Consider the following 15302-nt stretch of genomic DNA (forward strand, 5'->3'; position numbering starts at 1 on the left):
TGCATTTTTTAGTATCTCTTCCACAGTGTTTACACTCTGGAAAGTCACCTTTAGAGGTCTTGTCTTGCTTTTCTCGTATTTCCCTAACCTTTTGTGTTCCTCTATGTCTTTACCACAGATTTCCTCTGATACTTCTTTCAGTAAGCTCATTACATTTGCCATCTCCTTTTTGTCTCTAGTGATTTTGTTTTTAATTTCTTCCTCTTCTATACCAGTGATTACTATTGATTTATTTATTTCTACTGAATCTCTGACTAACTTTGGATTGTTTTGGATTATTCTTTTCACTTCCTTTTTAATGTTTTTTTCCTCCACCCTTGTTTCTAAGTCTTTCTTTACTTTCACCATTTCAGCATACATGGTTTCTACATCATTTTTGTAGCTTTGCACAGCTTCATTCACCTGTGTTATCTTCTCCTCAATATCACTGCTCTGGTCCATAAGACTGCTTGCTTGTCTAATTGTCTCTGTGTCATTTTTTAACTCTTCCATAACACTCTCGTGATTAACTACTGTACGTCCCATTTCACTCACTTTCTTCCTAAGCGTATTCAATTCCACTGTTAGTTCACTGATGGTTGTGTCTTTCTTACTGGCCTCCCTTCCCAGTTTTTCTATCTCTTCCTTTTGCAAGTGCATTTGCTTCTTTATTTCATCAATTTCATTTTTGAAAGCCATTTCTAGTTTGTGTACACGTTCAACCAGTCTATTGTGAGTCTCCACTTCAACTAGTTCTTGGTAGAAATCATCATTTTGCTTTTTACTTTTATCCCTTTTCTTTTCCAAATTTGTTTTACTGAAGTATGTATCCATTTTGTAATACTAAATGAACAGAGTATGTACTTACAGTGTGCACGCTTTCCCGGTCTTTCTGTAGTATAAACAAACCCAGCTGACTCAACGCATCGTGGTTCTTTGTTGTTTGAAAGTCTTATTTAAACTTATTATTTCTTTTCCTTTTAATAATGAAAAATCATTTAGTCTAACCTGGTACAGAGCTTGACTCATTCAAAGATACTTTTTAGGTAATGCCTCTGGCCGTGTTGAGCTTGTATGGAGCGCCGGTACAGACGTCCACATCCGACGATGCCGTGTGTGTGTGTGTGTGTGTATGTGTGTGTGGATCAGCAACAGTTCAAAGACCCAAGTAATGAACACGGTATTGCCAGAGGAAGTGCCGGTCCTTAGATGAATCCGTCGGGGTGCCCATCACAGAGAAAGCTGCCTCATTTGCACCGCCTTGGATGATGCCTGGGAGCTATTTACCTTTTCCTGCATTTCATTTTCTTTCTTTACTTCGACACCAACAATTTTCCTTCACTTCGTCTCCAAACTTATGCTCTTTTCCTCCATTCCATAAACTGTACATTTCTTCTAACGTCACTCTTGCCAAACCTACCCGCCTGCCCGTGAGTTGCGTATCTTTAAATGGGTATTCAGTCAACTGCCTCTCTCTGGAGACGAAGACGTAATCATACCGACACACCAAGACTCCCGCAGTTGGTGTGAGAATAATGTGTATAGTTCTTTCACCTTAACCTGGCTCATGTTTTCGTCCTATTGCAGCTTATTTCACGTACCTCAGTGTATAGTTCTTTCACCTTAACCTGGCTCATGTTGTCATCCTATTGCAGCTTATTTCACGTACCTCAGTGTATAGTTCTTTCATCTTAACCTGGTCCATGGTTTCGTCCTTTTGCAGCTTATTTCACGTACCTCAGTGGCAGAATAAGACAGTGTTACAGCTCTACATCCTTTCTACATGACTTCTTCGTAACTTAAATCGTTTTGAAGTGCTAAGATATTGCTACAATTCAGCATTCAAGATGAGAAACGGAAATCTCAGGCCAAGTTAAAGTGAAGAGAATGTAGCAACTGTTTATTATATTTAAGGACAAGTGCAAAAGTTATATCAGTTATGTTTCCTCTTCATTTTCTTCCTTCTCTTCTTCTTCTTCTTCTCGTTCTTCTTCTTTATCTCCATCCTCATCCTTCTCTTCTTCTACTTCTTATTCTTAATCCTCAGCCTCTTCTTCTTCTCCTTCTATATCCTCATCCTCTTCATCATCATCATCATCATCTTCTTCTTCTTTCTTCTCCTTCTTCTTCTACTTCCTCATCTTCTTGTTCTTGTTCTTCTTCTTCTTCTACTTCCTCATCTTCTTCTTCTTCTTCACCTTTTTGTTATCTCCCGCCTTACGAGGCGGAGCGATAATGTTTTTGCCTGCCTGCCTGCCTGTGTGTGTGTGTGTGTGTGTGTGTGTGTGTGTGTGTGTGTGTGTGTGTGTGTGTGTGTGTGTGTGTGTGTTCCCATTATATCTCAAGAAAGCCTTGAGCTATCAGCATGAAACCTTCAGGGTATCAAGATATGGCCAAAATCCTGGACGAGTTCGAAAAATTGGCACTCGGGGCCAAGGTCCAGGTCACCAAAATGGCTGCCAAAGGTCAACTAGTTTTTATTGCCCGCCTTTAGCACCATTTTATCTCATGAACGGCTTGAGCTATGAACATGAAACCTTCAGGGTATCAAGATATGGCCAAAAGCTTGGACTTGGCCAACAGCATATTCCGGCGGGCGACTAGCATTCTGCTCCCCCGTGCTTTTCTTTCATTGTTGTTGTTGTTATTGTTCTTCTATTTCACATCTTCTTCTCTTCCAGGAGGACATAAAGGCCACGGTGATGGCCATGACTGGGAACAACGGTGTGGGCAGGATAGTGGAGGCCAGTGGCGCCGCGTCTCTCCTTAACCAATCCTTCTCCTGGTTAAGAAAGGTTAGTTACAGTTTGGAATTTTATTTATGTTAACATCACAGGATTTATTAAGTCCAAAGAAATCCTAGCAGTCAAAAGATTTATCGATTCAGTCCAATAGTGTTATTTTAGAAATTTAGTGCTTACTACCATAGACGATTTTATTCAGCTGAGGACAAGTCTTTAGTAGTGAAGGGTATCTAACCATCCAAGTTCGAAAAATTTATCTTACTGAAACGTGAAAAAAAAAATCGTCTGGAGACAGCAACAATCCAATATATAACACATCGTTGGATTACAGTTGTTAAGGAAGCTCCCTAACACTTCTTCCTTTACTGACCTTATTTCAGCATGTCTCATTAATATTCTACTGTATGACAGACTTCTTAAAGAAACCACGTTGATATAAAACAAGAGAAACAACATACAAGAGTCTGTAAAGGTGCATTATGGAAACTAAATCCCCGGGGAAGAGGTGTACCAGAAAGCCTGTAAACTCGCTAAGAATCCGGCCCTAACTTGTTGGGTCATGCAGCACTTCTTCCGTAGCGATACATTACGCATACTACAACTTATTTTTCTGTCGTGTACTGGTGATGCCTTTTAAAATAGTGACGTAGGTTACTTAAATGGCAGGAAAGGCGCAGAAATAAACTGTTCAGGAGGTGGTGCCGGGGTGACTCCTTAATCTATATGTGAGAATACGGGCGATCGAGTTGTATGCTTAAACATTCAATTGTACAGTGGAATACAAACTTCTTTTTGACGACCATTTATGGAGAGTCTTTGTGTTTTTTGGGCATGGTCAGCTTGCATCCCACATTGCAGAATGCAGTCAGCAGCGATACCCAAAAACCAAACATTCCATTTTCGTCATGTGCTTCAGAAATTGCTGTTAGAAACTGAGATATTAGAGTGGCATTCTCGTAAGTTTATCATGCCTTTTATCACCTCTTCCCTACCAGTCTGTTTGTTTATATGATACCAATAACATTGGTAGGTGGGGGCGCTCACCATCCACTCATTCGATGTAGTGCTACTTTGGGTGTCTGCCCTTTCGTGTCTTCCATCCTTCCTCTTCTGTCTTTCTTTCCTTCATTCTTTCCTCTTTCTTCTGCCTACGGGTGACTACACTCCCTCTTCTATCTGTCTTTCCTTCATTCTTTCCTCTTCCTTCTGCCTATGGTTGACTCTACACTGAGTGACAAGCCAAATTGTTTCCTGTACACTAGAAGACCATTTACTACGCTGGGTGGTAACCATATAACCAAGTTATGGCGCCTGGTGGTTTAGTGGGTAATTACGGTGCTCCAATCGGATTGAACCCGTGTAGATTATATCCAAGGGGTGGCTGGGGTTTACTGCTCACGTAATGCCACTCAGGGATGAGTGAGGCTGGTCAGTCTCATCTTAAATGTCATGACCAAGTTGCCTAGCCCCGGGTTCCTACGCACCTCTATGGGGCGACATAGGATTGGACAAGTTCTCGTGGAGGGCCCCTCGCACTTGCTCCTGCGGAGGGCTCTCGTGCTTATGTGTTGTTCAAGTGTAACGTTGTCACTATCGGCCGTCAAGACGACATCGAAGGTCCCATGATGGTCCGTTTTGTTCTCGTCTAACGTTGTCACTTGGATTTTTGCAGCTAACCAATTGATCGCGTTCTTTGCAGCTTCGGGAATGGAACCCAAGTTGTCCGAACGCAAGTCCGACGTACACACAGACCCACGGCTACTGCTACAGTTTATTTTAGTCCTACCTATGGGCAAAAAATTCTACGGAGATCCTATGCCGGGCGCCGGGAGTGACGTTTTTTGGTCGAAATGTGATCGCTCATTAAATATAGTACAAGTTTTTCAGTCGTGATGGAACCAAGTTTTTTCACATCAGCGAATTTTTTGCGATTTTTGTGCCAATTTTGGTGCGATTTGAATGTGTAGTTTCTGCTGCCCAAAACACACACACACACACACACACACACACACACACACACACACACACACACGGCTAGTGCTGTAGTATATTAGATGATGGATGGATGGATGGATGGTACATTTATTTAACCTCGTTTGTTTTTAATGCCATCTGTTCGTTAATAATCTGTTTAACATGATGCAGTATTGTCATTTTATTCATGCTGTGTTCAGGCTGTTTCATCTGGTTTTGGAGAAACATTTCGAGCTGGATAGTTTAGATAACGCATTCCCTTATTCCTTCCTTGTTATACGTCTTATAAAAACAGAGTAAATTGTCCGGAGGTAGAGTAGGAAGAATAAACCATGAAAATATCGCATGGGAGTGAAGAGAGTAAAACTGCAGAGATAACATACTGTACACTACATTGGCAAGACGTTGTTGCTGTTGATAAGTAACCCCGATCTGTCTGGCAGAGCAGACCCATCAACCGCAGATATATAACAGACCCCGCAGGGCCATCCCGTGAAATAAACCAATGTTCTCTTGCGCTAGACAGCGCCATGCCCCAGCAAGGTGCAGGAAAGAGTGTGGAGGTTTGGTTCTTTGATGGACGCCGTATTTGCATCTCTCCACCCAGTTAACAGAGGAACCAAAGTAGGCTCCACATTACCCCTTTATTTGATTATATGGTTACCACCCAGCATTTCAAATGGTTTCATTAGTTACAGGAAGCCATTAAGCTTACTACTCATAGTAGAGTCACCTGAAGTAGAAAGAAGAGTAATAAAAAGTGGCAGGAAGGATGGGGGAAATAGGAAGGGGGAGGGGCAACCACGGAAAAAATGATATAGATGATAGAATAAGTAGGCAGCATTACATCAAGTGAGTGGTTGATGGTCGCTACTACCTACCACGATTAGCATGGCGTAATACGGAAAATAAATCGCCAAGAAAGAGGTGCCAAAAAGCCCCCTAAGCTGACGATAACACGGCCTTTAGCATGTTGCTGGAGGCTCCTCGTTGGTTTGGAGTCATATTTTTTGGTGGCACACGAGGCTTCGTAGCGCTACTCTCTTGGCAATTTATTTCCCATATCACACCTTAACATTCTCATGTATGTTAATTATATTGTTTTATTATCGACATAGTTTTGCATCAGTAACACAGCACACTAGAGGATACTGAGGTGCAATGTGTAGAATAAATAACAAAAGAAGAGGTGCTACGAAATCGCCAAAGCCACTTACAACACGACCTAATATTCGGCTTCTGGGGTTCTCTGTGGCTACTCATATCTTCCTTGCCGCTCGTGCTCTCTTTCCCATTGCTCAGTTTTGAACCCCGTGGCATTATTTAATTAACAGTTTATTTAATTTTTCTGTTTATTCATTTATTTATTTTAACCAAATAATTTCACGTCGTAACATCTGAATCTCTTCAGTCTGATGATGTACACACACGCAAAAAAAGGGTCTTTACGCGGGTGTCCGATGGGCTTCGCACGGAACATTCCAGCTGACTCGTTAAGACTGGTAAGCGTGACTGTGCGAGTGCGAGAGTTGTCACATAGGACTACAGTACAGAAGAATTATGAGTGAGATAATTAATAAATAAAGCAAAGTTATGTGTTTTCAGTCGCATATCGTATTCGGTAATTGTATTGGAATTACAAGGAGGGACATTGAATCAGCGGGCATAAGGTGATTATGCTTATATCTGGGTATATACCTTGACTGTTTTGAGACATGAGACATAAGGGTTTATGTTCCTATCGGAATTGAAGTGTTACATCTGGCGTGATTGTCTCTTACCGTCCGAGTCGTACAGTGTGGAAACCTCACAGGCCACACGTGGAGCTATTGTTGCCTCATAACATGACATTGCTAGAGTGCAATAACACTAATGCTGAGGGTTCTGACCAAGTTCCATACTGCGTCACTGTGGCAATATCTTAATGCCTCATTTTTGAGTGCCCATCATTTGATTTCAGCAGGTGAAGCCACACCATAGACAAACAGGGATATCAAAATGAGGATTGCCTCGTGGGCCTGTAATTAAAGCTTTCGTTCTTGGTGTCACTGTTTCGCGCAGAGTTATGAAGATGCTTTTCGGAGTGTGTGTATCTTTATGTTTTATCCTTATCGTCACCGGACGATTTTATCGAGCTCAAGACAGATCTCTAGTAGTGAAGGATTTGTTGTTATTGTTGTTGTCGCCCCAGGTTTATCTGAACATGGACCCGGTAGATTGCAGGCTACGTTACCCTCCTCCTGCAGTTCACAGTCCTCCTTTTGAAGGACAAAGGGAGCACAAGAACATTTGTATAACCAGACTGAGAAGCCACCCGGTCCTGTTGATGCCACCACATGCAGGCGTCCCTCTCCAGCACCATTGAAGGGACTAACGATGGGTGTATCTAACTTGTCCATTTCGAAACGTCTCTGCAAGGCTATATAAATTTGGTGGTGTTAGTATTTAAATGTAAATTACGTTATTAGTATGTGTGTGTGTGTGTGTGTGTGTGTGTGTTTTACATGCGCCAAGAAGATATCTGTCCGCCTATCTATCTATTGCTAGATGCATTACTCCCGTAAGGGGTGGCCACTGACAAATCGCATCCATGTCGCCCTGTCCTCTGCTATTTGGCTGCCTTCCCACCAACTCGCACTTCCTTCTTATATACCTCTCCACTCGATTCCCTCATCTCATCCTTGGTCTCCCTCTCCTCTACCCCTGGCATACATTCTCCCAGTCACTCTCTCATTCTTCATCTTCTCCATATGGGCAAACCATTTCAGAGTGTTTCTATTAATATATCCACACCACTACCACAACGCTCCCTTTACTTCCTTATTTGTCTGTCTGTCTCTCCATGTAACTCCACATTCTCAACTTAGATAACTCATTTCGACTGCTCTCGCTCTTGCCATATGTCCTTCCAAAAGAGCCTGAGCTGCACTTCAGTATGTTAGAGTGAGGATCATAAGACTGACATGCAGGGTCTATTTTTTTTTTTTTTTTTAACTTCCATGTTCACTTCTCTATTCCCTGTCACTGCTTTCAGTAAATCAGTAACCCTTCTTCTCTGCTGTACCCTTTCAAGCATTACATCCTCTAAACTTCCATTCTTAATCATCACACAAAAAAGCCTCACTGTGCATTCTGTGGCTCATTTCCCTCAAAGACCACATCCTTACTCTTATCTACATTCATTTCTAAATTCCATTTTTTACATACGGTACACTCCCAAACTCATTTATCAAGCCTTGCAGCTCACATTCATCTTCACTTAAATATACAACATTTCTATAAGGAACAGCACGGAAAGTTTTCAGACCCTACCTTCTATTGTTTTAGAGACACGTACACTAACATTCACATCCTGACCTAGTATATACCTCTTATACCTCCATGCACATATGATCTGAACAGTCATGGAAACAAGACACATCTCTTCTTCAGTTCAGTATTCATATCAAAGAACTCACTTGGTTCACCACACACACACACACACACTTTGCAGCCCTTGCGCTCTTATACACACTCGTCACAGCATTCAAAAACTTCCCATGTACACCATTATTTTTAGTACCTTCTACATTCCTTGTCCATCTACTCTGTCGTATGCTTTCCCCAGATCCATGAAGGCAGCATACAGCTTCTTTCCCTTCCTTATATACTTCTCCACTAAACGTCTTAGAACGAATGTCTGATCTAAATAGCCTCTTCCCTTCCTAATTCCCCCTTGTTCATCTTCATCTAATTCTTCGGTCTTTTCTATCTCTCTCGATAAATCCTACTAAATATTTTTTCTGTTACACTAAGAGGACAAAATATGCCCCTATGATTGCCACAAACTTTGCGTCTTCCTGTGGAAAGAGGAACAGTTATAACTGACTTTCAGTCCACGGACTCTGCCATCCTCGCAGGGCAATCTGCACATCTCCCATATCCATTCAGTCAGTATCTCTACATTTCACCACACACTCCACTACTGTACTTTCATCATTGCTTGTAATACTTCCATCCTATTATCTCTTCCTTCCTACTCACCTCTCTTCTGCCAGCCATTCCTCAGCCACTAATACTTGTTCTACTTTTGTTCTCAACATTCAACCATTTCTTAAAGTGTTATGTCTAGCTGCTCGATGTTTCTCCCTTCTCCACCAATAGCCGCGGTGGTTGAGTGCTTAGCATTCCTGACTGCGAAGCTTCCACCCATTTAGCGCCAGGGTTCCAGTTTTGGTTTGGGCAGCTTGTGTCACGCGACGCAGGTGTCCATCCACCCTTTGTGGGTTGGTGTACATAAGATGAGTACCTAGGATAATACTTACGGGAAGTAACCGTAGTAATCCGCATGATACAATGGACCTATAACCCAGGCTCAAAGGTCTGTGTTACAGAGATGAGCACCACTGTTAAGCGTCTCATGACGTCTGAGCCCTACCTTTACTTTTACCTCCATCAACATTATACCGTTTTTATCTTTCACTTCCCTAATGCCTCCCGTATCACCCTGTCTTACCTTCACCTACTTCCAAAACAATTTCTTACATTCCTTGCACTTTACACTCAGGTTTTTTCCAAACCCCTAATCCACTCTTTTCTAATTCTCTCTTACCAGTATTTTCACCCCGCTCCTCTGCTCTGCATATAGCTTTCTTTTTCGTCTCTCCACATCCTCCATTCCTCTACTTCCCATCTAGTCACTATATTCTTTCGTCTCCTCTGTCACAACTTATTATTTTCATCTCTTAATCCTACCATGATGTTCCTTGCACCCCCTTACGTGTCCTATTCAATCCATATGCTATCACACATGGTGTAAATATTTCTTCGTTGAATGTCTTACATATGCCTACCATCTCCTCCTCCTGCTCCAGAGCATAACAAGGCAATCACTCCACTTGTCTCTTGTATCCCCCCCCCCCGCCCCTGTTTTTTTTTTTTTTTTTTTTTCATCCTCCTGAAGCCTTTCTACTTTCCTTGTGTGAACTGTAGCCTTTTGTCTTTCTCATCCACTGTTCACCCAACAGTCTTGCATCTCTGTCTTGGATACTACTATGGAGTGATTAGATAGCTCACCCCTCCAACCTTTACACCCTCTCTTGTCCAACACAGAGTTTCCCATTAGCTCATCCACACAAACATAATCAAACATTGCCTTCCGTTCATCCAGTTCTACCTATTTTTATCACTCGCCATGTATACCTGTGGATCATTTTGTGCCTAATGAAGGTACTGGTTATTGACAAGCCCTTCCTTGCATAAATGTCCACTACAGCACTACCATTCCCATCCACTTCAGCAAGTACTCTCCACTCACTAACCACCCCATCTACCCTGACATTCTCCATTTTTCCGTTCATAATTCCAGTCAGAAACACTCTCCCACGTCTCAGAGTTTTCCATGCACAGTTCCATTTTCACCCCAGACTCATCATTTTCTAGCCGCTCTGTCCTTCCTGGTGACATATACACTAACAGTCGCCCACGCTTGCATTCCCACTTTCATTCTTACCGGTACCAATACAAGCCAAGATCCAACTGCTCCATGTTCCTTACATTCTCTTCCATCTCTTGCATACAACAATGTACACAACTTCCTTTGACCACTCATTCACATCTACTTCATCACATACACCCAGTCTATACCTCTCTCTCTCACACAGTCACCTCTCCATTTGGCCTCAGTCGGACCAAGTATGTTAACTTTTACATCCTCAGGCACCTGAACAAATCTTTCACCTCATCATTCGCGCCTCCCACATTCCAAGTCGCCATCCTTATCATGTCCCTTGTCCGGCCCCTGGTCGTCATCTGTAGGTCCGTCCGGGTGCGAGGCCTCTTTGTTGTATTTTTACTTTTTTATTTTGCATCGCGGGACACTAGTCCTTCGCCAACCCACTTTGTTTACAAGCAGGGAACAAGTACGGTTTGGTTGAATGGTTACCACCCAGTGTAGTGAACATGACTTACAGGAAATACATTGTTTTGTCACTCAGTGCAGTCACCAAAGCGTAGCCCTGCATCGAGTAAGTAGATGATGGGTACCTCCAACCACTTAACAAGAAGACAGCAATGATACAACGATTTTTAAAAATCACATTAAACAGGCTAACTTAATAGCTGACAGATTGGAGCTGTTTGGCAGGGGCACGTTAAGCGCATCTGTAAGAAAAAAGATGTAAGCTGGAGACAGGATTGCGGGGCTTGAACCACGTGTGAATGACTCTCTGACCCTCTTCACTTGGCAGACTGTTGACAGTGTTCCCTCTTTCGTTAGTCATCTTTCCTTGTTTTCTGGATCCCAGAGCAAACCTATCCTTATGTGAAAAAAAAAAAAAAATGGTGATGATGATGATGATGATGATGATAATTATGATGACAGTTTTCTCTTTTTTGTGATTTGTCTCTTCTTCTTTTATGGACCCCACTTAACCCTGTCCTTAGGTGAAAAAGGGGATGATGATGATGATGATGATGATGATGATGATAATCTACAGGGGGGACAGATGGTCTTAGTGGGACTGCCCAAGGGACCTCTTCATGTGGAGAATGTCCTCCCTGATGTTATCTTCAAGGCCCTCACACTCAAGTCAGTTCATGGCCGAAGGTAAGGATTCCATCCTTCTTCAGTTCAGTATCCCGAATCATACATTTAATCACCTCTAAAACCATACGTTCTGTATGTTCTCACTAGAAAACTGTATCAGCACCAAAATATGGCACGGGCACAGGAAGATTGTCACCATGGCCCGTTTGTTCTAACCTAACAAGAATCCATAAACCTCTTTTAGTTCAGTTGATAACCAAGTGTAGTCAGTATGCAAGGTTGATTTGACTATGAAAACACATTCCTGCCTCACAACTAAGGCTTGTCGACCTTCATGGCGCCATGATTTAATGTTCAAGTTGTGCGAGTGGCCCAGGTTAGCCAGGAAAAGTAAACCGACTATAAGCTCCAAGATGTACTGTAAATCAACAAAGTGGTGAAGTTGATACAACGGACATAAAGTGATGTAACTGTATATTCACGCCATGAGGTGACGTGAATATGAGATGCTGAAGGCGGAGTGGGAATCATGATTGGGCGGCGCAGTGTAGATACAGTGGATGTTAAAAGACAAGAGGCTGAATGGTTAGGAGGTATGAGGAAATCCATGAGGCCGGAAAGAAGAGTTGGCCAAAATCATGTGGTTGGGAAAAGGACAAACTATTTGCTTCCCCTTCCTAACCTAACCCAACCCAACCCAACCCAACCAAACCTAATCTAATCTAACCTAACTTAACCTAACCCAACCCAAGGAAGGTAGGGGGATAGGCTGACTCAAAGGGACTCTAGGAGCTTGACTGACGCAGGTGGACTTACCACTGATGCCAGTCCTATGCTACTGTAGATTACCCATGCTTCTGCTGGACTGATAAGCCACAGCATGCGTCAGTAGTGTACATGGGGCGAGAGGCAGAGTGCAGTGCAATATTTACGTCCAAACTTTCGATCAACCGTTATAATTCAGAGTTGGTTTTGCAGGGAGGACAAGGAAAATGTAGTCTTCCCATGCGTCTCGTTCTTCCTGCAAAAACATATCTTGGTTAGGAAGGAGGGGACGATCATCATGAGTTACTATTGTTTTTTAAGATAGGACAGGACATGTACAAAAACATCACTTATTAAATCTTTCTTCCTCCCACCGAAAATCCGAGTTACGAGAGGGAGTTGGCGGTAAGTTTGTTAGTGCATCTGGGTCCAGGTCCCCGTGACCTGACTTACCCGGGAATATCTATACCCATGCTTGATGAAAGTGGCCAGGGCTCGTATTCAGAAAGGATGTGGATACTTTCTGCGATAAAGAAGTCCTTGTAGCAGTTAATTACTGTCATCAGTTATTTTGTTTTGCCGCATTTAAAAATCCAAATTCATTGTAGAGTGGTTGAGAAATATTTGGTAGCTTTAAGAGTCAAAAGGGAAATATAAACAAGGAACCATAAACATACCTTAGGGTAAAGAATTTTCATGAATACGAATGCAGGCTAGTCTGGTCCCCCTGGCATCATTATGGTGTGGGTGGCCAGGCTCCCCCACCAAATGCAGCACGAATCAGCGGTGACCGTCACTGAAATACCTTATGACACTGACTTGTAAATGAGACTGTCATGGAATTAAGCTGAGACGTTTTTATGTACCCTTCACAATATAGACTAGTGGCATAAGGCATAACTGATAATCCTTACAACTCTGGCGTATAACTCAACTGCCAAGTGACTAAACTGAAAAACATTAATTATTTCTATTACAACACTGCCTAATCGTGTAAGTCTGTAGGCATATGTTATAACACAATACTATATGTAACTACGGTATGCAGCTATATAAACTTAGGTAACAATATGTAAAACAGGTGGTTATGTCTGAGTTCTCCAGGAAGAGACAACCACACATCCCCCTTACCTAGACGAATCAAGAATGCCAAACACTCCTGATAACGTGCCGCAAATATGACCGACATACACACACGCACAAACATACGCACACGTACGCCCACACACTTTAGCCGGAAGCTAGAGGGAGATATAAGTCCGATATCACATGTAGGAAAGTTAGTAGGACAGGAGAGAACAAGAGTTAGACAAGGAGAGAGCGATAGGGAGTTGGAGAGTGAGAGTAATGTAGGAGGACTGCAGCTAGCACAAACTGCTACTAACCATAGGCTACACGGGTCACGCCAAGCTCTTAACCATTATTCAAGTAACTGTCTCACAGTAAACTCCGTCGACCCCAAAATCTGCCTATTTCATCATCCCAGTTAAAATACGAAGAGGATAACGGAACAGAAAAGGCCTTCACTGACATCTACAGCGCCTGGCCATTATTGCATCTCCCATATGACGATTCAACCAGATAACCTTCTCTGTATAATTATACCCCTCGGCTACGTCTACTTAGAATTCAACATGGCTGGCTGACCCCTCTTGTGATAAGAGGGGTCAGCCAGCCATGTTACACGATCTTTTGTTTATTGTTCACGGACACACATTTTTAACGCAGGCACACAATTTCCTCTCGTATACCCTCTTATTTTTTTTATCTTCTCCAGTACTTTATTCCAGCTACACCCAGACGACTGTACGAACAATTAGCTGAGGGTGATTCACTGAAACCAGATAGGGTTAATATTGTCACCACTAATCCTTTCATGGCGGGAAGAACCCCATTATTTAGTACAGCTGTCGACAGATTGTTTTATTCAGATGAGAGTGAGTCGCAGGACCCTGATAGTGTTGACCCCTTCACTCCGGTGATGTACTTTTTTAGTCTTGCTGTTTTCTGGTGATTATATTCAAATTAGGAGAGTTTTTTTTGAAGAAGAGAGATTAGATTTAGCTTTATTAACCCCTGCACTAATAATTGTATATCAACGTAGTCTGATGGTGACAAGAATTAAGTAACAAATAAATAACTAAGTGAGAAATCACCGGATTCATGAGATTCACTTAATCTTCTCTCATGTTACAAGTCTTTTGTTTCCTTTGTCTCTTCTTCATGAACACTAAGCGGACAGGCAAAGTCTTCATTACGATGATTTAATCTGTCCATGAACAATACTCATATTTATAAGGGGACAAACAGCTTCCTTTCTAAGACAATTTAATCTTTCACATGTTGCAGCAGAATCTTCCACACCTGGGAGGAGTGTGAGCGTCTGTTGGCCGAGGGTCAGGTTGACGTGGAGCCCATCGTGTCGCACCGCCTACCCATGACGCAGTTCACCGATGCCTTCCATCTGCTGATGTCCGGCCAGGCGTGCAAGATCATCCTGGATCCACAAAATTAGACACGACAAACAGAAACACGGACGTCGCTAAACTCGCTCTCAGAAAGTGTGAGAAGGTCGCGAAGCACAAAGGTCTGTAATAGACACTGATAAAATTATACTCGATTTACTCTAAAAATATACCACAAAGTTGTTGTCACAAAAATCTAAAAGAAGAAGAAGACGAAGAAATTGGGTATAATTGTCCTCAAAAGGTCCTACAAAGGCACTAAGCACAGAAATCGCTTGGAAAAAGCTAAGGATAAAGCTAAAATTGCTCTCAGAAGATGTTACAAAATCGCTTAACACAGAACTCACTAAATGACGAACAAGAAATAAGCTAAAACTGCTGTTAAAGGGTGTCTGAAAGTCAGTGATCACAAAAACCTCTACAAGACCACTAAGAAATAGGCTACAACTAGTAAAACTTTAGATCCTTAACCCCTTCAGCCAGATGACGTATATTGTTTTTGCTGTCTGTATACTCGGTGGTGCTGGAGAGACGCCTTCCCGTGATGGCACCTAAATAACCGGGGGAATCACTGCCCAGTTATACAGAAGTGTCTCATTTGCCTTCCTATCCCCCCCAAAAGGAGGATGGTGGACTGCTGAGAATGGCAACTTCAGCCTGCAGTCCACTGAGTTCACGTTACAGATAAACCTGGAGTACAACAACAACAACTACTACTATTACTACTACTACTACTACTACAATTGTTATTATTACTACTACTACTACTGCTACTACTACTGCTACTACTGCTACTACTACTACTACTACCATTACTGCTAGAATCGGTACTATACTGGTGTTCGGTCA

General features: G+C 42.3%; 1 protein-coding gene across 1 annotated transcript in view; it reads left to right on the forward strand.

The window, feature by feature from the left end:
• Window positions 1–14584, forward strand: part of LOC145405510 (L-threonine 3-dehydrogenase-like) — a 33869-nt gene extending 19285 nt beyond the window's left edge. Inside the window, exons 7-9 of the mRNA XM_080276855.1 lie at window positions 2661–2774; window positions 11174–11283; window positions 14341–14584. Coding sequence (XP_080132981.1) covers window positions 2661–2774; window positions 11174–11283; window positions 14341–14503 — 387 coding nt within the window. The 3' untranslated portion in view covers window positions 14504–14584. The remainder of the gene's footprint in view (window positions 1–2660; window positions 2775–11173; window positions 11284–14340) is intronic.
• The last annotated feature ends 718 nt before the right edge of the window (window positions 14585–15302 follow it).

The sequence above is a fragment of the Coenobita brevimanus genome, chromosome 67 (genome assembly GCF_032717465.1).
Source record: "Coenobita brevimanus isolate Jiangsu-jjx chromosome 67, ASM3271746v2, whole genome shotgun sequence".
NCBI classification, from domain to species: Eukaryota; Metazoa; Arthropoda; class Malacostraca; order Decapoda; family Coenobitidae; genus Coenobita; species Coenobita brevimanus.